This window comes from Epinephelus fuscoguttatus, linkage group LG7 (genome assembly GCF_011397635.1).
Source record: "Epinephelus fuscoguttatus linkage group LG7, E.fuscoguttatus.final_Chr_v1".
In the NCBI taxonomy this organism is placed as follows: domain Eukaryota; kingdom Metazoa; phylum Chordata; class Actinopteri; order Perciformes; family Serranidae; genus Epinephelus; species Epinephelus fuscoguttatus.
The window spans coordinates 7,543,029-7,570,029 of NC_064758.1; the positions used below are offsets into that span (position 1 = coordinate 7,543,029).

Genomic DNA, 27,001 nt, shown 5'->3' on the forward strand with positions numbered 1-27,001 from the left:
GTAGTCAGGTTTTTGATTAATTAATTTCTTTTTTATTTGACACACCCAAAAAGCAGTTTTACTTGATAGAAATTTAATGTATTTTTTCATCTTCATTTGAAATAATGTGAAAAACATTTTTGTTAGCTATCATAGCTGATGGGCCTATGATTTCAAATACTCTCCATCTTTATTAATACAATACACACAAAACAAGCACATTAACTGTGTATGTAAGTGTGTAAACAATATATGAAATGTTGCTTGCTGCTATATAACTGAACATTTGGGCAGATAGTTATTTCTAAACCAATTTATTTGAAAATTTTCACTACAATTGCATTGAACTAAGCATCCAACAAAATATGCAGAGCTTTATATGGATAAAGAAAAACACAAAAACATTTGTAACCCTATGCATAGGCTACATATACAGTGCTAGGTATTGATTCAGTATAATCACATATCATCTCTCTATACAAATTTTCTTTAGAAAACTTCCCTCAGATATTCTTTATCACAGTTGTCTCTAAATGAATAACAAACACAACAAATGACAAACTCTTAAATACCTGAAAATATTCCCTTTGAAGATTTCAGATTTTAGTCCAGAAAAAATATTGCTATATTGCTATATTGTATTGTCAACAATACAAGAATCACATTATCTAAAACAGAGTTGAAAAACAGAAGAGTAATGAGTCTTTCACTAAAAAATGATAGACAAGGCATTCAGGTTTGGAAAGATCATTGATACAGTAATGTTAAGAGCAGTGATATTTGCACAAATAAATTATTTAGTTTTTTTCACACAGCAACAAAAGAGAAGGCCAAAAGATGTGAACATCTGTATGCACTGCTTTTTCATCTAGTTCCCAAATACAGAACAAACGTTCAGTGGGTCCAAAGGATAAACAAGCATTATCAGATAATATGTCTTTACATTAAAGACCCTATTCCTAAATAATTGTAATTATTTGTGTACACCTGTTTATATGTACAGAGGGTATGGAATATATTATAAATGTTACGACTGACATAAAAAAAAAACACTTAAAAAGGCACAATGAAGGAGTAATGCTAAAACAAGCCACAGCGTACTGGGAAAATATCTATATAAATATTAGATTTAAGCATATATCAGCTGTACAGTATATCTTGAATTTTGTAAAATCCACAGTCTCCTTTCACAATGGCAAACAATTTTAACAGGAAGGTAGTGGACACCGACAGCGTCGCTTGCTGAATCACTGACATCAACATGGTAGGCTATCATCAGAGCTGAACACTGCACATATTTCCCTCTTAACATCTGTGTTGTGATTATACCTTTCTTTGATGGATGCACAATGTGTGCTGGAGCATACCAACTAAATCTAGTATGTTCCATATGACTGCTTTCAGGTGGCCTCGTTTGTTTGTGAATATGTATCTTTGTACTTTACTGTACTGTACAAAAACATTTGTAACCCCATACAGCCTCCTACTTGCAGGCTGTACAGTACATATTATTATAAAAAGAAAAGTGTGAAGCTGTTCAAATGTTAGGGACTGTACAAACATTATAGGAGTATTGAGGACAGAAAAGTAGGACGGCTATTTATGTTTTCTTTTTGTTTAGGAAAAAGTAGTCAGAATTTTTTACAGCCCAGTATAGGGCCTGTTTCTTTTCTCAGATTTTATTCATTCAAGCCTTCCCTTGCAAATTTAAAAGAAGTACCCAGTCTTTCTGTCCTTACCTGTGCACCAGCAGGGCTTATCCAACACACTAGCTATGTTCACCTTTTTATGTAAAGTCCTGCATGGGTCCAGTTTTGCAACCTTCCCCTCACCTGCAAATCTGAGTAATGAAACTGACCCATTATGTACAAGTATCTCTTTAAAGATATATGTATCAAATATAAAGTCACATGTTTGTGTCATGTCCATGCATGTTTGCTGGTGTGCATCCAGATAATTTATGGTTGATTTTGTGGAGATACATATCAGAATATCATCTCAGAATATCATCAGACAGCGTCTGTTGCGCTGTGCCCCTGACCCAAGTATGAGGTAGGATTGTGTTGTCCTAATATTGTAATAGTAATAATAATAGTCTAATAATAATAACTGTATATAGTTTGTCAGTGGTGGTTGTATTACTTTAAAATGTTCTCATTCAAATTTCCAAGTAATTTATTTAAAATGTGAGAAACAGTGATGCCTAGCTTCCTAAAGAATATATTTAATAAAGTTTCAAACTTCACTCCCTAGTAATTTTTGTACAGTCCCTTCTTAAATTTACAATGTGTGAATGAGAAAGGCAAAGAGAGACGGAAAGATGACGGTAAAGTGAGAATGTGTGTGTGAGCGCTCTGAATTGCACTGCTGCATGTAGAAACTGGACTTGCTGGAAAGTATGAATGGAACAGTACTATTAGAGAAAACATGTTTGTGGATGTCAAGTCTCATGGCTGCTGCTGATACTGGCTCTCTGTGGCTGTGTAGAAATCCTCCAGGACACTCTGCAGGTAATCGAAGGTGGGGCGGTCCTCAGGCTTGTTCTTCCAGCACTCCAGCATGATTTCATATAGTTCAGTGGGACAACTGTCCAGGCGCTGCATTCGGTAGCCCTTCTCCAGTGAACGGATCACTTCTGGGTTGGTCATCCCTGAAAACAAGAGCATGTGATTGGGTTAAGAGAGGTTGCAGAGCCACAGCCACATAAAAAAAAATAAGAAATAGCTCAGGGGCTGACATTTGATTACTTCAGCTGGAACGCTAGTTTCATGGCTCTTTGGATGACAGTGTTGGTCAGCTGGTCAGTTACTGTAATATCTTTACAACTATTGGATGGATTGCCATGAAACTGTGTGCTGATAGTCATAGTCCCCTGAGGATGAATCCCTCTGACTTTAGTGATCAGTCGACTTTACCTCTGGTGCTATAATATAATTGACATTTGTGGTTTTGAGTTAAAATATTTAAACAACTATTGGATGCCCTGCCATGCAATTTGGTTCATGTCGCCCTTGAGATAAGTTAGGTGATAGGTGATCCCCTGACATCCCCATCAGCTTCAGCTGTACTACGTGTTTACTGCGTGAGTTTGGACCACATTAATATTATATATATATACATGTATGTCAAAAAGTATAAGAAAACATATATATGCGTACAGACATGTTATATGTTGTTTTCATAAATTAAACATCTATTAACATATATAGTAGCAACATATAATATAGAAAAATGCATCATATAGATATTTTTAATTTATGTACATATATCATATATACTTAAATTGTAGGCGCATATTCTATGCACATATATATCCATCTGAAAGCACATCAATATATGTTGATATTACATATGTAAATATAAAAGATAGATGTATCTCAAAAAAGAATAAGAAAACATATGAGCATACAGAATTTTTGTATATTTGTTGTTTTGATAAAAATATATAAATTAAATATATATCATCAACATATATGGTAGCAATATTTAATACCATATAAAAATTGGTCACATAGATGATTTAAATACATGTACATATACACATTTTACTATGGGGTTTCCCTATATGTTATACTTATATTTTCATATATCCAGAGAATGCATGTATATGATAATAATATATTGGTAACATATATGGAAAAATGAGTCTAGATATGGGGAGATATATGTCATATAGTATATTTCCACATGGAAAATCTTTGGGCTGAGTGGGAACTTGCTACTGCGCATATTCGGTGGTCCGCATACCCCAAAGTAAACGCAGAAGCTAGCTTTTTTTTGGCATAATTACCAGGCAAGAAATTATGGTTGGCCTGAATTTTGGTGTCAGGTATCCAGATCTAATAATAAATCCACGGTGGAAATAAGACAAAAACTTTGTGAACTAACTGCAAGTGCCCTGCTCTTTGAGGCGTTCTGGCAAATACTACATCAAAGGTGAAATCGGTGATCCACTTACCTGGGTATGGTGTGCGTCCATAGCTGATAATCTCAGTCAGCAAGATGCCAAAGGACCAGACATCAGATTTGATGGTGAAAGAGCCGTAGTTGATGGCCTCAGGGGCTGTCCATTTGATGGGGAATTTGGCTCCTAATTAAGAGGAAAATTGCAAACAGGTCTTATATTGATACCGTGCATTAGCTTGCTCCTAATGACATTGCTGAGAAGTTTCATGTTGGTCACACATCCTGTCAAACTCTAACATCCTCTGCTCGTTCCGTAAGCCACACAGCAAGTCACTCTCATCTTGGCTCCCTACTATTTTTGTCACTAATGTTGTAATCCGACATCTCGCTGACAGAAAGTAATTTCCCCTGAACTGATGAAACAGTGACTGCTCCCATTTCATCAGTTCTGGGGAATCAGTTCCCCACTTTCTTAATCACTTCTGCTGACCAAACGTAGCTACACAACACGTGACAGTGAATATTGCGTCATACCTTCCCTGGCCGTGTACTCGTTGTCTTCAATGATACGAGCCAGGCCGAAGTCAGCAATTTTGCACACTAAAGCCTTGTTGACCAGGATGTTGGCAGCTCTCAGGTCTCTGTGGATGTAGTTCCTCTGCTCGATGTAGGCCATGCCCTCTGCGGTCTACAGATGAATAAGTCAGTTTAAAAGAATCAAAACATAGTTCCCAGTAGTAACTGTCTCTGGCAATTAAATTGAACAAATCAGCCTGGAACAGGATACGCCCACACACTTCCATGCTCTCAGACATACTGTACATATCATAGACTTTGTATAAGCTGCTTTTTTCTTTCAGTATTGCTGATAATCTCAGCAAGAGACATTTACGATGTGTGAGGATGTACAGCTCCTTTGTGTTAGCCATAGATAAAACCAATCTCTGACTATCTGATGCATAATTCAACATGACAAAACCAGTCATGGTGGAATTCAATCAAAACAGGCAGCTCTAACCTTCTTTTTATTTGAGCCTTTGCATCCTGGGTTTTATCTTACTTTGAATAAATAAAATGTGGTTAGGACCCCCTCCTTCCCTCTCCAACATGAGAACAGTTATTGGAGAACACACTCTGAGGTGTTTTAACTCTTACTTTTCAAGGGTTTAAAATTCTCTCACCAGGACTGTTACAGTGTCCAGTTGTGAAACATAAACAAACAGTAGGTACACATGGGTGTGTTACTCTAACAAGAGGAAGTACAGGCCAGACTGGAACTGCAGGTCTGAAAGCATAGGCACTATAGCTCCGCAGCTGAGTTATATTGGCTGGGTGTAGATTAATGTGCTTCACACAAATGACACTGTATTTTCTTTCTTAGTGATCAACCTATGTTTCAGCGTTATTCACCCTGGATGAAGTGTCCTTTCCTTGCAATCACTACTGTTTATTATCCTCTGAGGCATCATACAAACAAAGAATTCAACTCTGCTTTACTTACTTGTGTAGACTGTCAGGTATGCAAGAACAAAATTATTGTCGCACCAATTGCCCATTGTTAAAAAAATGTATACTATGTTGCAGGATTACACAAATCTTGTTTTTAAATGTCCCAGATACTGAATAATATAATTCACTTTCAACCCAATCCCTATGATCAGAGCAATAGACTACTGACCTCAACAAATTATGCAAACATTCTTATGCCAACTGCATCCTGCATATTGCAGACAAACAAAGGATGCACTGATATGAAACAACCAAACAAACAGAGGAACTGGTCTGGCAAGCTGTCGTGTGAGTGATTGAGACTGACCTGGGCAGAGAAGTCGATGAGCTTGGGGAGCTGAACACGGTTGCCCTCGTCACTCTTTAAGAAGTCTAATAAACTACCTGCAGGCACACACACACACACACACACACACACACACACGAATAAACATATGCCACATGTCTACATCTAGACACATCTTCAACATAGGCAAAATATCTGCGAACTGGAAATGCAAATAGAAACAAACAACTATATGCTTTACAAACATATTGACAAAGGTTTAACCTTTATTTTTTTAAGGTTAAATAAAGTTCATGTCCACTGCTAACATAAAGGAGCTTTAACTATTGTACGTGTTCTTTGCAAATGTCTACACTGACTACTCTGCCTACTCCTCTTCTAGGGCAGCAGTAGCTCAGCCCATAGGGACGACTTGGCTTGGGAGCCACAGGGTCACCAGTTCAAGTTGCCATCTGGACCAAGTATGGAGCGTGGACTGGTAGCCAGAGAGGTGCTAGTTCGCTTCCTGGGCACTGCTGAGGTGCCCTTGAGCAACACACTGATCCCACAACTGCTCAGGGCGCCTGTCAAAGGCAGCCCGCTTGCTCTGACATCTCTCCATTCAGTGCATGTGTAGGTCCTGTTCGTGCATGTATGTGTATTTCGGGCCTGTGTGTGTATGACAACAGAGTGGAATTCCCTAGGGAATTAATTAAGTTTATCTTCTCCTTAAAAATGTTTATTCATAACATTTATCTATTTTAACCTTTTTGCAATTTCTTTTAGCTAAGTATTTATTATTTTTGAACTATTTCAACCCTTCAGCCATAAATTTTAGCTAACTGTTAAGACAGACTTTTAATGCACTGACTTGTGGATCTAAAAAAAAAAAAAAAAAAGTGATTTCAGTCATTTCAGTCAATTAGTTGAGCTACTCCACAGTCTTTCAACATACCTTCTGGCAACTACAAAAGTACCCTCCAGGGTATTTCTACCCCTGGTTGGAAATAACTGATCTGTGATTTGCCTGAGTTTCCCATTACGTTAAACTGGGCCTTGGTGTAATATCATGTAGATGTTTATAGGCTGTCTGAACTGACACTTTAGATGCACTTCACCCTGCAGGCCTCAATAAGGATTTTGATATGAGTGTTATGCTGTAATCCAGATTGCTCTACTTCTGTATTGAGATGTGTGTTTTATAGATTTGGGAATCTCTGATTAATGATGGCTTTAGCCTGATTCCTCCCAAAGCCCCATTTATTATGTGATATAATTGTTTGATACTGTTATAAGGTGCTTTGTGATTTTATATGTTTTTTTCTGTTTTCACTGTGTTCCACTCCCTTTTTTTGTATTTTGGTATTGTATGACAAGACAATGGCTTCCATTTGTATGCCTCACAGTATGCCATTCAGTACTTACAAATGACAGCTTCCAGGAAGTAAAGCTTCTACCACCAGGGTTGTGCACAGGTGTTTCACATAGTGCCAGTGATGAGACTGAGATTGGTTACTTCTACCTGCCTGTCCACTGTTGCCTCATTTATGCTCTGATAGATCAGAAGTGTGTGTCTAGGTTCCCTCACCTCAGTGGAGTTTTGAATGAAATGAAATTTTGTCAATATTTTGTTTTATGACATAATATGTTTCAGTAAATACCCCACCTGTAAATTTTGAAGCCTTTATTTGTTTTTAAAAAGGCAGCTGCTAGCTAGTGGCTAAAAAAAGACCACAGATTGTTATCACACCTCGTTGTGCTGATGTTCATGCAACTGTGGTGTTGTTTGTTTATAGCCTAGTGTTAGCATTTTACTTCTGGCGACTGCATTTACACACACACTCATACGCACCTTTCTCCATGAACTCAGTAATGATATAGATAGGCTCCTCCTTAGTGACCACAGCATTGAGTCGAACCAGTTTGTCATGCTGTAGAGTCTTCATCAGGTTGGCCTCGGCCATGAAGGCTTCAACTGACATACTGCCAGGCTTCATGGTCTTCACTGCTACTTTGGTGTGTTTATTGTATGTAGCTTAAAGAAAAACAATTATCACAATTAGAAAATGAATTGCTATTTTCCCATCTCCATCAATAACTGGACTGTATAATGATTCAGGTCTATCTTACCCATCCAGACTTCTCCAAACTGCCCTGCACCAAGCCTCTTTTCCAGTTTGAGGGATGATCTTGGGATTTCCCAGGCATCTTTCTCCCATGGTTTCTCAGGTTTGGGGCTCAAGCACGGGTTGCTCAGGGTTTGGCAGAGGCCATCTCCTTGCTCTGGAATAAACAGAAAATTCAAGATTTGAATTTGTTATATATTTATGTCTAATGGTCAGAGTATAGTTTTTTTCATTTTATGCAAAATTAAACCATGAAAATCAGTACTATGTTTTTCTTATTGAACTGACGTATTTTATTAAACTGACAGTTTCACAAAGCATTCAAACGTTCCAGTAAGTTCAGCAAAAATAAAAACATTCCCATGCTAGTGCTTCTACTAATTGAATTAAAGCAATACAATCTATCACTTTGGTAATGACTCTGATAATGTTTCACATCAACAGTTTTAAAGTCGGCCAGTAGAGTGTGCTGTACATCACTGTAGGCGCCACTTTAAATAGGACACAGACTGAAGTGGAGTTGCTCCTGTCTGAGACCATTAAATGAGAAACATTTTGAAAAAAACTCACCCCTTAGGATTACTAAGGATTCCTCATTCGCTCCTTACATCATCATTTTAATGACAGGCAATTACTCAACTAGACTATTAAAACACAACTGTGAGGAGGTAAAAATCACTCAGTGACAAACTGTCTAAATTCTGACAGTAGTGAACTCACTCTTGTAATGGGTGACCAGCTCCTGCAGCGTGCTGAAGGTGTTGCGGGGAGAGATGTAGAATCCTCCATTGTCCAGCGTACGGATCTTATAATGTTTAACTGTGTCACCATTCTGACCATCACTGTCTCTGACAGACAGAGAGTAGCTGCCTGTGGTGAAACAGAAAGAAAACAGTAGTTACCATGTGACCCATAGGGGATTTTGTAAATGCTGATGCCAGTATTTTTTTTCCACTGATACAAGCTTATATTTTTAGATGATTCACTATGTTAAGATCTATTTTTGTATGTATTGTGTATTTGTGTTTGTATTCCAGAGATGTAATTTTTAGAGGGACTGACTGCAGACCAATATGGGACACTTAAAGAGAGACTCAAGTGATTTAGTATTGCCCTTCCATGCGGTTGTATGCCTTCAGGAACCAGTCAGGTTGCAGTTACACTTTCTATCAATGTCTGTCCAAAGTCATAAGTAGCCATAAGAGTTATTAATGCTTCAAGTGCTGCTGCAAAGAAGTGGCATATTCCGAAATGTGGACGCCTCACACTCATCTTCAACCAGGCAGCACAGAAGATCTACACAATCGCCAATTCAGTATCTGACCAAATGTCTCCCCTTCTGTTCCTGAGTTATGGTGTTCAGTAATGGCCAGAAAAGTCATCTCAAGTCAATTGAATCGAACGCAACCAGACTTAGTTTTGTCTTAGAAGACGTTTCACCTCTTATCCAAGAGGCTTCATCAGTTCATGCTTGTCTGACTAGGTTGGAACTAGTCACACAAACTGGTGTGGAAAAACCCAGGTATTTAACCTCTGAGGAGGCCTTCATAAGGCCAATGATGTCATTGGTTAACCATTGGCCAGAAAAGTGTTTTTGCAGAACATTATGATGTCACAGTGAGATTGAGCTTTGACTTTTTATATATAAAATGTCATCACTTCATCATTTTACCCTTTTTGTGACAGCTGTGTAAAATTGTATATATATTATATTATATATTATAAATTCTTGAGTTATGTCCAAAAGCAGTGACCTTTTGACCTTTGAGCACCAAATTCTACTCAGTTCATCCTTACATACAAGTGGATGTTTGTGCCAAATTTGAGGAAATTCCCTTGAAGCCTTCTTGAGATGTTGCATTCATAAAAATGAGAGACACAAGGTCATAGTGATCTTGACCTTTGTCCTCTGACCACCCAAATCTAATCAGTTCATTGTTGAGTCCAAGTGGATGTTTGTGCCAACTTTGAAAGAGTGTTTCTGAGATATTGCATTATTGAGAACGGGATGTCCATACGTAAGTCTGTACATACATACAGATGTACGTATGGAGGAGTGTATAGACGTAATTCCTTATGTTTTTGGTGGCTATTGATGGATATTGGTGGCTATTGCCTGTGTGGAGGCATAAAGAGAGTGATCAAAATTGAAGCAACAGAGGCCATGATAACCTGATTCCTTCTAAATGTTCACTTATTTTGAACTTCACACCTCCAATCCATAATGCGGGCATCATTATGTTTTCAGACTTAAAAGTCTCCCTCCAAAAGAATTTTATCACTTTTTCTGTTTTAAAACATTGAACAGTTGAAAATTAGCCAGTAGGCCAACACTGGCACATTTACAAAGATGTTGATGAATGTGTTGTCCTTATAAATAAAATAAATTACATGAAATGAAGTCTGTTAAAATCAAATTGCTTGATGTGTTAGTTGGGATCTTTTCTGTCAATAATGTCTCATTATGATTACTTTGACTGCTCCATTAATGCAGTGGTTTCCAACTGGTCCAGCCAGCTACATTTCTCCTTGGTCTTTAGTTCAAGGTCCACACATTTTAATATATTCAGCATCATACTTGTATTTGGCCATGTCATCGAGCTAATTTGCTGTCTCGATTAAGTAGTTGTTTTTTTGTCACTCACTCTACAGCAAGAGACGGCACTTCAAAATGAAAGCTCTGGACCGGAAATTCACTGTACTTAAAAATAAAATGTGTTTTTCACAAACTTGACATGTGTGCAGGTCACTTGCGGTCCATTCAGAACGGACCCACAACCCACTTTTGGAACATGACCCACCAGTTGGAAACCACTGCATTAAGGGACAAATAATCTGTTTTAGAATGTCTTTTACTCACCCTGTGTGGTCTCGCTGTCTCGGATCATGAAGGATCCCACTCTGTTCCCAGGGGCCAACAGCTGCCTCTCAGCATCTTTCCTGCTAACGCCCTTAAAGAACCACCTTAACAACAGGAAACAGATCAGTTAGCATAGAAACCTCCTAACGGCTCTTCCTGTGCAAGCCTTCATTTTCCATTCCTGTGTGTGCTTTGTTTCCTTGTTCATTTCCACTTTGTGAAAAACAGCAAAAACTGCCATTTAAATAGGCCCACGACACTAGCATATTTATTTGGAAGGCTAATTATATTTTCATCATTACATTATCATCACTACTTCTACTGAAAATCATAATAAAGAATACTGATGAAAAAAATCGTAGTAATATTGACCAAAAAAAAAACAGTTTTACCAGTGAGATACTGATAATGCCAATAAATGTGTTGTCAGTTTGAGTGCACTTACTCCTCTGCTTCCAGAGTATCTTTGGCCACATAATTACTGGGGATGAAGCCTTCCTGACCCGTACTGAGTAACATTGCTCTCCACCACTCCCCTGATCTACAGAGAGAAAGACAGTGTGAAAACTTCTCATCAACAAAGACATGACAGTGTACTTTACAAGTCCAAAATCATTTGAACACAATTAACTTATTATGATTATTTTGTATAGTTATTCTTCTATCTGCAGCAAGAAAGAATAAATGAGCTTTCTCACTGTTGATACTTACTCCTCTAAGATTCTGAGCTTATCTCCCTTCTTGAAGCCAAGGTCACCATCATGAATGGCCTCATAGTCGTACAGAGCCATGGCAATACTCTCTCCTACAGCAGCAGGACCAGGAAAAGAAGAAAAGCAGATGGTTTCATTTTGGTACATTGTGGTCTTGCAATGCAGTGTAAAATATCTCCCTTTTGCCTTGTCATGTGGAAGCTGCACGCATGTTTACTCTCTGAAGAATTTAAATTATGCACTGGACACACTGCATTTAAGCCTGAACCACAGTTATCTTTGTTACTAACACTGGACTCCCCGTACTTTGACTACGTAACTGACTTCCGTGTACACTTGATAATAATAGCAGTCAGGCTGTTCTTCAGCGTATTGGAGGCCTGTGTGGTGAGGCGGTGAGAGGGGCTATCGCTTTGTGCCGACACACTCATTCTCCTTCCTCTCTCTGACATGTTGTTTTGAGCTTCATTAGTTACTTTTTCTTTGCATCAAACCAGCACTGAACAAGATGTTAGAGTTTAGAAATAAAACTGTCATTGACTGACCTTATTGGTTCATTAGTGGTTGGCTTAAAAAAAGCATCAAGAACAAGGTTGCAATTGCGTAAGTGGGGCTACAGCAGTATGTAAATAGGAATTGTGACTCACCGTCTGAAGCGTTAACATTGGATGGCATTTTGCTCTGTTGAGAGAAAGACAGAGAAACTTATGTTGATGTGACGGCTTATGGAAGAGTTCAAGTTTGTCAAATATTAATTCTCCCCTTTTTGTTGATTCAAAGTGAGAAAAAACCTTTCTTGAAGCTGCAGTATTTTTTTGTTTTGTTTTTGTTTTTGCCATTTAGGGGCAGTGCAACACTATCACCATACTAAGTTGTCATGGCGTGTTTGCAAACGGACTTTCTACATTAGTTAGTGGTTAACTTGGTGTGTCTAACGTACAGTGGATTTTTAGAGCATTCTCACTTAAGACGTGTGACTCCTGCTGCTGGTAATGACACTGATGACAGGTGTGAGTCAACCAAAACATTAAAGTTACAGGCCACAAAAACAAAATAATGAGCTAAGAGATGCTGAAAAGCTTGTAAGGCCCTGATCAGACAGAGTGCATTTAAGCAGCCATAGGCATCTTTTTGGAATGGGTTTGAATAAAAGTGAAGGTTTTCACTTGCTGCCTTTGCATTGCGGAAGTGCCTCACGTTTTTCCGCTCTATGCACCTCATGTTTTTGTGCAAGTACATGAATGCTTCATGTTAAAGAAACTTCATCTCAGAGCAGAAAAAGCACCTGACTTCATTGGCCATTGTCCAATCTGATGAGTTGAGAGGCAGGTCTTTTGTGGTAGCAATGACAGCAAGTAACAGTTAGTAGCATACATGGTTTGTGTGAAGCTAATGCTAGCTGAATTGCATCGTCGCCCTTGGCAAGCTGCGGGACATATCTAAACAAACTGTAGCTGCAACTTCTCTCTAACGTCTAACTGTCCCTGACTCATCCTAAACTCACTGACTCATCTCTGACTCTTCCTAAAATAAGTGTCCTGTGTCCTACGTACTGTCTATGAACAGCCTCTCACCTGCAACCTGTCCATTGTTCTATTTTTTTTAATATTTATTTTTTTATTTTAAGGAACAGATCTGTGAGTTTACTTCACAGCAACATAGCAGTTAAGCTAACGACATGTGTTTCAGTGGTTGCTTAGCAAAAATTTAAATAAAGATGCAGCAATATTATATTTAAATTTTTAAAGATTACATCTCAAGTATAGACCAAAATATAGCATAAAACCATTGCACAGAAAAAAAAATGTTTGAAAGGCAGAGAGGAAGGAACCACTTTATCTTATCAGCTTTAAAAATCAAGATGTTGCTGGCAGCAATATTTGCTTTAGGTTTTTTTTTTGTTTTCAACACAGTGCAATGTTAGTACAAATACGAGCTGAGCTGAGTGGAGACCAGACAGCCAGACAGACTGTCTGTAAATTTAGACATCTGAGATAATACAATACAGTATGTGTGAGGCGAGAGAAGTCTTAGGTGTTGCTTAATGCTCAAATTTTGATCATACGTCTCCTGCCTCAGTGCTCTGGTTCTGCTTCTGTCACTTCCTCTTCCTTCATTGAGGGAGAACGAGATGTTACAGTCAGCACACAGGAAGCAGTGGCCAGAGGAACCACGCTTACACGCAACAGCACTGCTGTTTTACCAATGGCACAGAGCAAAGTCTGGCCAGTACGCAAACAAGTCTGGGAACATGTTCGGACTACATATATCTTTGAAAAGAACACAGTCTCTTGTCACTTGTGGGAGTAACCTGTGAAAGTGTGATGTTTTCTTTTCATATTTCATCTCATACTTTCACTGCTTCTGCAACTGACACCATTAATCTTCCTCATTCTTTATTTATAGCAGAGGCACTTCCGCAGGTGTGGCTTCTCATTTTTATAAGCAAAATGTTCATCAACACTTTTTGGTCACATGTGGCTAAAGACCTAAATTTATGTTCAATGGGGGAAGTAACAAAATACATTTACTGAAGTACTGGGGGGGGGGGGGGTACTTTTTGCTCGACCACACCACTGTTGTAACTTGGTGTATTTCAGATCAACCGTTTTGGCTTGTGACCTCCCCAAAAAAAGCAGCATGTAGCTGAGGCCCTTGGGTCTCATTTGAGATTGATAAAGGTCAAATTATTCAAAATTCCCCCCAAAATGAAAAAAAGAGAGAGTCCACGCTAACAGAACTTTACTTCTTTCTTCTTTCCTACCCCATTAATCATCTCTCAGATTTTACTTGTGACCTTTCAGAGGGGATCCAACCACAAGGTTGTTTACCACTGGATTAAAGGACCAACAGTATAAAAGGTAGCTCTCATTGTCACAGGGGCCATTTTTCAGTATAACAAGTATTTTTACGTTTGATATTTTACAGCAACTACAAGGAACCTGGTCTCACTCCATCAAACTTGTCCTCAGTGTCAGTGTCAGATACTGATGCGCTGAGGTGCCTTTTAGCTGCGTTTTAAGACACAGGAGACTTCTGTTCATCTCCCGTAAGAAACCAAAAGTCAATCCAGTTATTCTAGTGCTTGTATGTGAAGCATGCTACGCTAGTGACATACGTCACATGGCATTACATTATGCTAGTAACAAACATAATTATTTTGAGCCAGACCATGCTGGTTTTTTTTTTTTTTTTTTTGACCCTAACATCGTGCTCTGTTTAAGTGTTATGTTGTATCTTGCCATGAGAGGAACACCAACTAGATACTTTTCTCAGATTTTGATCTGTCACAACATTACTGCTTACAGCTTTGTTTCCAAAGTTTCCTGCTGTGGGGTCTTTGACATAATGGGCGGTCTGTGTACGGTTCTGCAGGTCGTCGTTACCCGTCCCTTTGCTGAAAGGCTCCTGCTCCTTCTTTGAGCCCACACAGCCCATGGTGCCTTCTGCAGGAAGACAAGAGAGGAAAAACAGCGAGACACGAGAAATGTTATATGCAGTAGTCAGGCCTAGTTCTCTCAGCCATAGAGTGACTTCATACGTATTGACACTATTAGGAGAACAGTGGAATTTTATTGGGTTGCACCACTTAGTAGTGAACATGTACTGATCATTAAGTATAAGAATAAGGGATTTTATGTAAAACAACTAGCTTCCATGATTTTTTTTTTGCGATACTATTTATCATTTTCAAGCTTTTGTTCCACAAACAATTTTCAACACACATCCTGAGCTGGGATGGTAAGATGCACAGCACCACAAAAAAAAAACAAAAAAAAAAACAAACAGGTTAATAAAAGAACACTTAATGTATTAAATAATCTTTCAATTCTACATGGGGCACTATGCTAGTCAAATATGTGACAAACACTAATAGGAGCAAATATAAACCTTTCTTACTTCAGATATAAATAATCAATACAATATATAACAATCGTGAATGAAGTTCAGGTTAACCTTAGACTCAAGGATGTTGATTTACAGGACTGGCATGAGGACGTTTATGATAACAGTGTAATAACCAAAGATCAAAGTCTTTTTGCTAAACCCTGTGTACAGACCTAATCTGTGTACATTAAGTTGTAGTTATATATGAAAGAAGAGATATTTATGTGATTATAAAATAAAAACATTCAGCACTAAGAATACTGCAGGATGATGAAGCCCTTACAGTCCCAAAAGTTATTATGTTTTATTTTGTGCACACACGTTAATTTATTGTCTGTCCCACAAGATAATAACTTGTGCACACATGATAAAAATAATATCACCTTTCGGGACTCTTGGGGCTCCGTATCACAGATTTAAACTGTCTGACCAAGTTTTAATAAGGGGTATCTTTAAGTAACTATTACATATTTAAAATGGTGTGCCTTATTTACATTTTTAATTATTTATCTTTTTTTGTATTTTATTGTATTTACAAACGATTTGTCAACATATTTTTATGTCTTATTTTTTCTTTCTTTTTTTTCTAAATATACATGTATGTCCATATAATGCAATGTCATTAATGCTATATATATATATATATATATATATATATATATGTACATATATATAGCATTAATGATAGGCAAACTGTTCTCCATGAATCCTTGTGCAATCATCTGAACAAGCTAATGCTAAACTGACGCTGACACACTGTCCACCTCAGACACCTCCGGCTAAAGTGCAGAGGTGTTGCCAACGTACCTAGCCATGCTACAGCTGCTGCTGACTAAACAGCTACAGGCAAGTGCAAAGAAGGGAGAACTCAAAAATATTCCAAAGTTATTCCAAATGCAACTCAGTTTTATACGATAGGGGGTCCCTGCTCCATCTGTCTTTCAGCTACAAGGTCCTTGGCCTGAAAACATTGAAGAACCCTGGTTTATTGCAGTACAACAGTTAGTGTGGTCAAATGTAACCAGAAATGCCCTCCTTTATTATTTCATAGATAATAACATTTGGTATTTTATATATATTGACCAGCAAACTGGAAATCCCCCTGGTTTTCATCTCTGAAATCTGCTAATGCTAATTTCCTCTAGCAAAAAAACCCCATAAAAACAAAGTGGCCTTACCAGAAAAGTGAAATATCCAACTCCTTAGAGTCTTTCAGTACAACCAAACACATATCATGTTGCACCCTGTTGACTTGGGCATCGTCCTGAGAAAACTCCTGTGCTTATTTACAACATCAGTAATATAAGGAGTTGAAAACTTGCAGTCTGTACTGAGAAACAATTTGCAAACTGTGACACATGATAAGAAAGCTTAGGCATTATCTCTCTCAGCTGGCTGTTACTGTAAACGTATTTCAATGTGTCTATGAGGTGTGAAGATGGATTCACATGATGTTGTTAGATATTCTTCGCTACAGGGGGAAGACTGAGAAGACAAGGCTGCCTTGTAACTGACATAGTCAGTCATCTCACTGGATGACCATGACTGTATGATTTTGGCAATGCTGTGTGCTCCTGCAGTCTCTACATTATTGGTGTTTATTCTGACTTAATAGTTTTTACAGATGTTGGCCACCTGAAATACTGTTTTGGTTCTCTATCTTCTGTGGCAATAAATATGTATCCATACAAACCCCCTCATTCATCTGTAACATCTAGGAAATACTGTGTTTTCCCTTCGCATCATACTGTATCTGCATGTGTGTATCTACATGCAAATGTGAATGCAGTTATCTGGAACACGGTTTAACAAAGAGGGAGTGTGTGCTGGGAGACAGAAGCTGTGTTTTACAGCACATGTTAGCTCACAAACACAGATGGGGAGGACAGAGTAGATGGGAGTTATTCTGTGTAACCCATCTTCAGCTCAGAGAAGGAGATTATTGCACTGAGTGAAGGAAGTGTATCAAGAGCACTAAACAGCGGAGCCCTGTTACTATGCAAACAGATCTTCAATGATTGTGGTGGTCACATGTTGTGAATAATATAAGTGTGCACAGCTCCAAATCATGAACACTATATGGGGTGCACGGCTGTGGCAAGGATCAAAACAAACAGAACATTGGCACTCACAGATAAATAGTCTTCTTATTAACTGTGGGCAAAAACGTTTGTTTCAGCTGGGAGCTGTCATCAGCATTTGTTCAGAGGTCAAATGTCACCATGGAGTGACCAAAACTACCACAAAGGAAGACAGTGCTATCTTCTGTAGACAGGCTTTCAAATCACAAGTGACAAAAAACACCAACACTGACAAAACTTGAAATGTTTCTGTAAGCATATTGATCTGTTCTTCAATAAATATCTACAGTCTAAATTATCAGCGTACTGCCCTGCTGTCACTCACTGCCTCACTGTACACTAATAAACCATGGAAAATGTTTCATCTCAGACACAGGAAGCTCTGGTCTTGATGTCAAAATTAGTGACGTTAACATATTTGCTTCCTTTTTTCTGTTTTAAACCTGGTTCCTTTTTAGATATCTAATTGCAGAAAGGTCAGGTTCACAAGTATTGAACTGTTGTGCCTCCCTGTCATATTTGTACTAGTATAAAATGGAGGTCAGCATTAGGCTGGTGGTAACACATTGCCCTAGTTTGGCTTTGTAGAAATTCAGCTGGCATTGATTCTTCTCAGTCCGTCAGCAAAGCACCTACGTCAAAGGAAATCCACACTTCCACATAGCCTGAATAAAAATCTAAGTCCACTCTACTGGCAGCTCTTAGTGAACTGGACCGAAATGTTGTATCAAACTTTCAGTGTCAGTGAGATCCACTGGGACTCAATCATAGCGACTAGCAAGCCAAACAAAAAATATGAAGGCAGATGGAAATGTCATAAAGCTCTAGACTGGGATGGTTAGCACTGCTGTGTCTTTTTAGAAGCTTCCACTGGTGCTCCCTTTCTGACAAATTAGTACTGGTTCTTGAACCGGTTCCCTAAAGCATTCTTGAAACCTTGGTGCTATTAAGCAAACCGGCCTGCATTTCCACCAGTTTTAAGGGGAACCATTGTAATCAAGGATGCGTCATCAGCAGAGGGCGTTGCACAATGTACAGTGGAAGTATTTAGTAGTAGCAAGATGGTAGATTGCATCAGTTACCTGTGGGCATTTTTTCATAATGGTTCAAAATTACGAGCAGAAACCAGAGCAGAATCCTTCCATGTTGGGGGAAAAAGGTGTAGGGGAGCTTAATTTTAAATTGTTATTGTAAGTAATTTTAATTGCAAATTCAAATTTGTTTTCAAAGATTTATGCATAAAATATTATGTACATGAAAATCAGCAATTCCTGTTTTTCAAATATCTCCATAAATGGCAAGATACATAAAACACCATATAGTATATATCATATATATATATCATATATACTTATTCTATGAACAGAGACAAACTGCCCTGATGGAAAGGCTGGGCGATATGGAGAAAATAAAATATCACAATATTTTTAAACAATACCTCGATATTGATATTGCAACAATATGGTAAATTATTAGTGCTTTCTCAAAATATTTACATAATGACATTTTTGATAAATAATCATCACTAACGTGGATATAATGACTAAGTGGATAAAGGCAAATAATAAAACAACTAGAACAGTCTGGTAAGTTCAGAAAATTACAACACTTTACTGTGATGGATGATATTACAATATCCAAAATCTAAGACAACATCTCATCAGTCTCATGTCATTATGTTGATATCAATATCATATCAATATATTGCCCAAACCTACCTTATCAGACTCCATGTTTATCCACACACCTTTGCATGTATGTGCTCGAGTAAAGGTCCAGACCACATCAATATATCAGCTGATATTGGCTTATTGCAGACATTTTGGTATCAGTGTATATGTCCAACAACAATTTGCAATGCAGAAAAGCTAAACTAGTTCACAGTTCTTTGAAAAATCAAATAGAATATTGTTATATACTATTTAAAATTTAGATTTTTATAAGTACTTACCTCAAACTTCTAGTATCAGTCAGGCTGTAATATCTGATAATATGTGCTTCGACACAACTGCAGAACTTGACTTTATATATTAACTCTACTCCTAAGCCATCATAATGGATTGCAGGGGATGATTCACTAGATTTCAGGCCTCACACGCTAACCGGACTCTACAGATTTAAGGGGGACAATCCCAGTAACTCAACACCTGCTGTGTCACTGGTTAGAAAACATAATGTTAAAGGAAGTGGTGAAGCAGGGGGAAACAGCTAGCCTGGCTCTGTCCAAAGGTTAAAACAATCAAACTGCCAGCTTTCCTAAAGCTCACTAATTAACATATCTCATTTTGTCAATACTCCAGGAAATCACTGCTCCCAGAGAGAAACAGTTTGAGCATGTAGCTCCCAGTAACTAATCATCTTTACACTTGTGTTTGTATGGTTTAAACAGGTGACATACAATGAGTCAATTAGTGAGTTTTAGAGGTGCTGGTGGACTGATTTTTTTTAACCTTTGAACAGAGCCTGGCTAGCTTTCTTCCTGTGCTGCACCACTTCATGCTAAACTAATCACCACCTGACTCTGGCTTTTTATCAACCTGGTCTCATGGAAAGATGTGGAATGACTAAGACCTCTAAACACTGCACTTAAGGGATGTGGCATCAAGTAGCAACCTCCGAAGCTGAAAAATGAAGCCAATGTGGGAGTCCCAGAACTTGCCTCTAATGGCCACTTGAAGCTGGCTCCAAAAATGAATCAATCCCTGTACACTCCCATGCTGAAAAATGTTTAACTTTACTACAGAAATAAATATGTTTACAGACTGGTACGAAAAACAGTTTTGGTCTACATGGCTAATTTTAACATTCATGACAACTGTACAGGGGGTAAATGTTTATATAACTCACCTGTTTACATATTATTGAGGATTAGGTTACACATACTTAAGGGCAAGGCTGTCTGCAAGGCATATGAGTCAGATCCACCCTTGCACTTCCACAGCTTCACCCTCTTATCCAAATATGGTCACTTTTGGCTCCAGAAATCCAAGATGGCAAATGTCGAACTCAAAGCTTCAAAACAGGAGTCCACAAACCAATGGATGATGACATGGAAGCTAAGTCCATTATGTCTATGAGGGGCACGTATTGTGTGTGCCCACAGAAAAAGTGCCTTTGGAAAGCCAGTTGGTATATTTTCTCGTAGTGGACATTTAAAATCCCTTGTTCAAAACATCAAGCAATGGGAGACGGTTAATGTTATGCCCTCATGTGGGGCTGATCTAAATGCTTCCAAGCTTCAATCAAAGCAAAAGTTTGCTTTGCATCTAGTGATGTGGCTGGACCTGCAGCATTCTGATTTATTGATAACTTACTGAAAGCATTAAGTCCTTCCCCAGTCGCCCCCCCCCGGTCCTGTCGCGTCCTATCAAAGCTTCTAATACTCGTGAGTAAATATGCGTGAAGCCTTGAAGCTCCAAAAATTCTTATTCAGGACAGAGACTTCAACAGTTTAGCAGTCCAGTAAACCTTGAACTGGACAATTCTCACACATTTAGCTCTCTAAGCTTAAAGCCCAGACCAAAATGGAAACATAAGCATATCATCAGGCAGTCATGAATGATACACAGCTTGTCATGCACTTGCTAAACAGTGGGTGGAAACTCCAAATAGAGCACAAAGCCTTTGTGAAATTAAAAGCTTAATCATCTACAGCTGTTTCACAACTATTTTCCATCATCAAAACTACACAATTAAAAAAAATGGATGCCAACTTCGCAAGGAATGCTTTTATGCTAACTTTAGCCCCTTGTTGGGGATATGAAACATAAATCTATGAGAAACTGCTTATGCATTGACCATGATGACAGTTTCAGTTCTGTGCTTCTGTTCCTTCTCATAGTTACTTGTGTGCAACTGTCCAAAACCAGACCTTTCATCTTGACTAAAGATGAACTGAGTAAACGTTTAAAACAAATTACTTTCAACTGCTTTCCACAGGATTTGTTGCTTCTTGCTCCATACCACAGGTCTGTGGAAATCAGATCTGTGTTAGTTTGACAAGAATGTTGAAAGGAAGATCATGTGTAATGGTGGAAATCCCAAATCTATATAATCACTGACTCAGTTGCTCTTCAGTTAAAAGAAAATCTGAAAATCTGGATTCTATCAACAGATGAACTATCCATCAAACTCTCTGAGCAGTCAGAAGGAATCCGTTGCAAGCAGTAATGTGTATTGAGTAACTTTTTTCAGAAAGCATGAATGATGACATGATTTCCCATCACCTCCCAGGTTACATGGCAGCATGAGCTTCAACATGACCAAAGAAGTCTAAAGTAGAAATCTAACATTAAAAACAATAACATTTAATCACTGTTCTTGCAGAGAGTTAAATGAGATTGTTAGCACCCTCATGTCTGTTCGCTAAATATAAGGCTACAGCCAGGAGTCATGACATGCCCAAAACTCGGAAGCCCTGTTAGTCCAGAAAATGCCCCATTGGACAGAAAGCCCATTTCCCTGACAGTCTGTCATCCTAAAACAAAGTCCTGTTTCTCTGAAAATACATTCTCCTTGCAATTAGTTTCATTTTTCCAGCAGCGTTTCAGCCACTGATCACAAACTGTCCCTGCCTTTGCAGCGACATTGTGACAAACATGATCCTAACCCTACATTCACCACATCATTTTTGACAAACGTAGCATACTGTAACCATGTTTTACAGAAACATACAATGCAAACATTTTTTCAGTTTCCTCTAACTGCAGGGATCGTGTATTTTTTTTAATATGCAATGTTAGAATGTTACATAATTGGAGCAGAACAGCAGCATGTATTACTTCCCCTTTCAAAATTTACATATATTTAAAATAATCTCTGTACTATTCAAGAGCACTGTTAACATCTAAAAGAGGACAGCATGCAGTTCTAACTAACCACATCATGCAGAACGCGGCAGGAGAGCAGTATTACCTCTCAGCCTCGGTCTCTATATTGGATCAAAGTGACAGTTACCTTTAGACCTGTATTTAAGTAACTTATTTTTATAATACAGAAATGTGAGAACAGGAAGAAGAGTAGTGGAAAGTTCCCTGATACCTTTACTGATCACAAGCTCAAATTGCAACCAATCACGTTATAAAATATGCTGAGTTTAGTTTCAATTGAAGAACAGAATTTAAATGATATCAGCTCAAAAATGTACATCCTGACTACTCAGAAACACCAACCAAAATATAACACTAATATCCCTTCTATCATACTGTAACTGTATGGTTAGACTTTGTATAAAGGCCCACTTCATAATTATCAAATTATGTCATACCATGCAAATAACCACTGCAAGCATCATGCTGTGTAGCCATAAATCTACAAGACAAGCAACCACATTCAGCACAAGCTTTCAGGATGTGTGGATCACAAGTGGGCATTGATGCTTTCTTAATGTGAAGGCACAAAAAACATACACTTCAACCTTGTAGATTTGCATGTGTTATCTTTATCCAAGTTATACAAGTTGCACACATCTTAACTGTGTACCTGTCCAAGCAGTGAGCAGCCAGTTCACTTCTTGACTGGCACTTCAGATGACTGCCACAATTACACCCATGAAGGATCCCAGGTATTATACTAGTGTGCCACAGTAACACATAAGAGCCAAGACTCCCGACAGACTGAACACAGCAATAATTCATGTACATTCTGTTTTTGAGGAGCTATTTTGTATGCAGATGTAAATGTTGTGGGCTGTGAAACGCTGCCAGACTCTGTGTACCTGTTTGGGACTGCCTCAGGCCATAACAACATCATTTGCCAGCCTGGCACACAACCAAGAGGACATTAGACACAAAGAAAGAAATAAAGAAAGAAAGGATAGAAGGAAGGAAGGAAGGAAGGAAGGAAGGAAGGAAGGAAGAATATCTTCTCATAGTGCCGATGCTCAACTTGTTACTTGCATTGTTATTAAGTTACTTATCAACAAGGAAACTGTTGACAAAAGACTCAGGACTGCAGGACGTCTCCATCTCAGCATGCTCAGGTGTCTCACTTTTTACCACTGCATGACATGATTACATTAAACTTCATGGACAGTTCTGTTGGACTGAATCTGAGCCTTTAAGCTTCCATTTGTGCATCTATAGCCTATACTTCTGTATGCTGGCTGTTGCCACCATCAACAAGATCCAGTTAATTGACTATATGGACCAAATGACTTAGTAGGTTTTACATGCACAGTTGAGTTGGGCTACTATTATAGCTCAACTAGGCCATTTAATTGGACTACTATCCTTGTCCCAGTATACAAGCATGGGAGGGGAATCGATTTATTGACCATGGTATAATATTTATAATAATAATATTGAATATTTATATAGCACCTTTTAAAAACAGCGTTTACAAAGTGCTTTGACAAACAAAGCAAAACCAGAATGATCAACAACAATAATTAAACAAATAAAAGAAGACAAAAATAGCAGCAGCATTCAAAGAAAACATAGCAGCCAGTACAGCAACGACAGAAAATATAGCAGAGGCAGACAGAGTAGCAACAGCAGGGAAAACAACAACAATAAATACCAATGAAACCATAAAAACAATAAAATAAATAAAAACAAATAAAAACAAGAATAAAAATAAATAATAAAAGAAGAGAGACGACATCACATAAAAGCAAGTCTATAAAAATACATTTTAAGAAGTGATTTAAAAGAACATACTGATTCTGCTAGCCTTACCTCCTCAGGCAGGTCATTCCAAAGCCGAGGGGCCCTGATGGCAAAAGCTCGGTTGCCTTTGGTTTTAAGCCTCGACTTTGGAATGACCAGAAGGGCCCCACCTGAGGATCTAAGGCTGCGCACTGGTTCATAGGGGTTCAGCATATCAGTAATGTAGCTTGCGGCCAGACCCAGACGTGCTTTAAAGTGATCAGTAAAATCTTAAAATCAACTCTAAAATGTACAGGGAGCCAATGGAGGGAAGCATTGTGTATGTCCGACTCTGATAGATGGCGATATGCCCCCTTTCAGCTTGTTAGTATTGGGCCTTTTTCCTAAAACGTTACAAACCAAACAATCAACAAACAAAAAGTTAGCTACAGTTAGCTAGCTACAAACTGGTGGACAGCCATGGTGGACAACTTTACAGCTCTGTACATTTCATACATCCAAAAATGCACCGTTCTGGATGTAGATTTCACCATGTTGTTTCCAGCTACTTCTTCTATTATGCATTTAATGCTGTTCAACTTCTGGGTCAAAGCCCAGGGTGGAAACTGTGGAGGATGTGCAGAGCACCTAGTCCAGTTTGGGTCTGACTGACTGTATAGATTCAGGAGTAATTCAACTCCCAATCACATTTTCTGGGTGTGTTAGTCTGACTTTGAGAAGTTGGATTTTGTACAATTTCAGTCGGACTAACATGTTTACATGTATTTTAAAAGTCCGGTTTTAGTCAGACTAACACAATGAATCGATTTTCATGTCATGTAAATGTACTGTGTGTGACGTCACGCTAACAACAACAGTCACTTCCAGGTAGACAACTGGTACTTGATTTCAATTGCGGTGATATATGAATTTGGCTGACTTGTTTACTTCTGTTGTAATTTTCAGCTGTAACTGTAATGTCTAAAGGTATAATTAAACATGGTGGTCCGATCTATCTGAAATTTCTGCTGTGCTTTCCGGCTGGTACTGGATGTCAATATGAAGTCAGAAAGACATGGGACTCTAATGTTGGACAGACATTACATTTTGTTTGAAATAAAAATTGGGTTGATGATATGATATTCATAGGAATGTCACACATGCACAGTCATCTGCTGGTGCCACAAGAAGGCTGGTTAGTACGTTAGTTAGTCAGCAAGACAATGATTACTGTTACAGAAAATGAATGAAAATGAATGTGCACATACACTTTTTTTATTGTACATGTTGGACCATATGCTGCTATCTTTATGGTTTTGTTTTTCATAAAGGAAGTTAGTTTTGCTTTCTGTCAAAGCAAGACATAGTCAAGCAACCCTCCATGGATGTTGTGACATTTGCAACAACCCTTTACTTTTCTGCTTGCATCATTTGGGGAAAAAGCAGATGAACATGGCTGCTACAGGCTAATGCAAGATACGCCGGATGGGGGATTTGACTATGTCCATCAGTATGATGTAATACTAACATTTCTGGAATGTACACAACACACTAATGTTTCATACACAAAGAGCATCCCTGTAAGGTTCACTAGAATTAAAGCATTTTCCTTTAAGGGGTGCACACTGGGGGGAAAAGTGGGACTGATTACCCAGGGCCCTAATGGAGGGGGGGCCCTTGAAAAGCTTGTCACGAAAGGTTTTGTTTGCAGTTTCTTATTTCTATAAGTGCTATGATTAAATTAAAATTGGCTGAATGTATCAGTATAAAAAAAGGAACCTTTTATTCTCCAAACATCCCCACCCCCCCCCCCCCCCCCCCCAAAAAAAAGGGAAATCAGGGTTCCAAAAAAAGAAAAGAAAGGAAAGAGAAACAAAGTAAACTGACTTTGAGTGCTTTATCTCCTTCTCTCTTTTCTCTTTTTCTGTTTTTCTCTATTGTGTTATTTGTTTTTATAAATTCTAAAAGAGAACAGTGTCTGTGTCAGTTTTGTAAACGCACTAATTAACTTCATATTGCATTTGTATATTTACCAATAATTTCTTTATTTGTATATACTTACTTATGATCTGTGCAAAGTGACACCACTCTCAATAAAATGCTTTAACTAGAAAGTAACCTGCGTAAAAAAACAAATAATATTAATAATAATAAAAAAAAAATTGATAAAAAATCAAAAGGTACATGAGGGGGCCCACAAAGACAGACTTTGGTGCTACTCCCCTGGGGATGCACCACTAATAGCAAATACACATGCTTTCATACATAATATTGAATATTTGTTACTTGTGGTGGGCTTTCTATAATTTTGAGCCCACTAACATCTGACATTAAAGTTAATGTGCAAACACTAAACGCAGCACAGAGCAGAACAGAAACTAGTCTAGTTTCTGGTTTAGTCTAGATGGACAGTCTAAAAATAACTCTCTCTTGCTCACAAACACACGCACACACACACACACACACACACACACACACACACTGTTGAACAGAGGTGAACCACTAAGACTCGTCACTTCATAGAATGCTAAAGAAAGTGGTGGGCAGCAGCACTGAAATAAACGTGTTTGTCAATTTGTTAACATTACTTTTAACCACTTTCACGTCCCTCTACATAACTTGTGTAGCCTACAGTGTCTTCTGTAGGCGGTGGTTGTTTTAACTCAGAGAGACTTGAAGTTCCTCTTTTTAGAACTGAGCATCCTTGTTGTAAAACTACATTTACCTTAAATTTGTCGATCATCAAAACATAACTTTCATACCCCCCCCATTTTTGAAGACATTTACTCCATTTTTCACTTTGTCATCTTTTTGACAGTTCGGCTACTCCCTGTCCACACAAGCAAACACAGATCAAGCAGACACTTACCGCGCTTCAACCAATCACTTCGACTGTTACTTCTGCGGTCGTGTGTGCTCTTCTAGATTCGGATGACAGTGTGGAGAATATTCCTCATTTCTTTTTCGTAGGTTCCATCCCGTTACAGTACTTTTTTCTTTGGGTTAGGTGGAAGATGCGGACGGGGCGGCAGAGCGCAGCGCACTGGGCTTGTATAAGGAAGTTTGAGCCGTGCGCATCTGACTGAG

At 38.4% G+C, this 27,001-nt stretch overlaps 1 protein-coding gene across 2 annotated transcripts; it reads right to left on the reverse strand.

Annotated features, from left to right (window-relative positions):
• Positions 1-9: 9 nt before the first annotated feature.
• hck (HCK proto-oncogene, Src family tyrosine kinase) lies at positions 10-27,001 on the reverse strand. 2 transcript variants are annotated; one of them, XM_049580343.1, is made up of 13 exons: positions 26,784-27,001; positions 14,665-14,804; positions 12,006-12,039; positions 11,357-11,450; positions 11,091-11,186; positions 10,646-10,749; positions 8,506-8,655; positions 7,790-7,942; positions 7,512-7,694; positions 5,702-5,778; positions 4,420-4,573; positions 3,938-4,069; positions 10-2,629 (listed from the first exon to the last, which is right to left on the reverse strand). In XM_049580343.1, exons 2-13 carry the CDS (start codon positions 14,794-14,796, stop codon positions 2,427-2,429), a joined length of 1,512 nt encoding a protein of 503 aa, XP_049436300.1. In that variant the 5' UTR covers positions 14,797-14,804; positions 26,784-27,001; the 3' UTR covers positions 10-2,426. The 2 variants fall into 2 exon arrangements, with proteins under 2 accessions (XP_049436300.1, XP_049436301.1); XM_049580344.1 differs by lacking the exon at positions 26,784-27,001 and adding an exon at positions 19,279-19,419.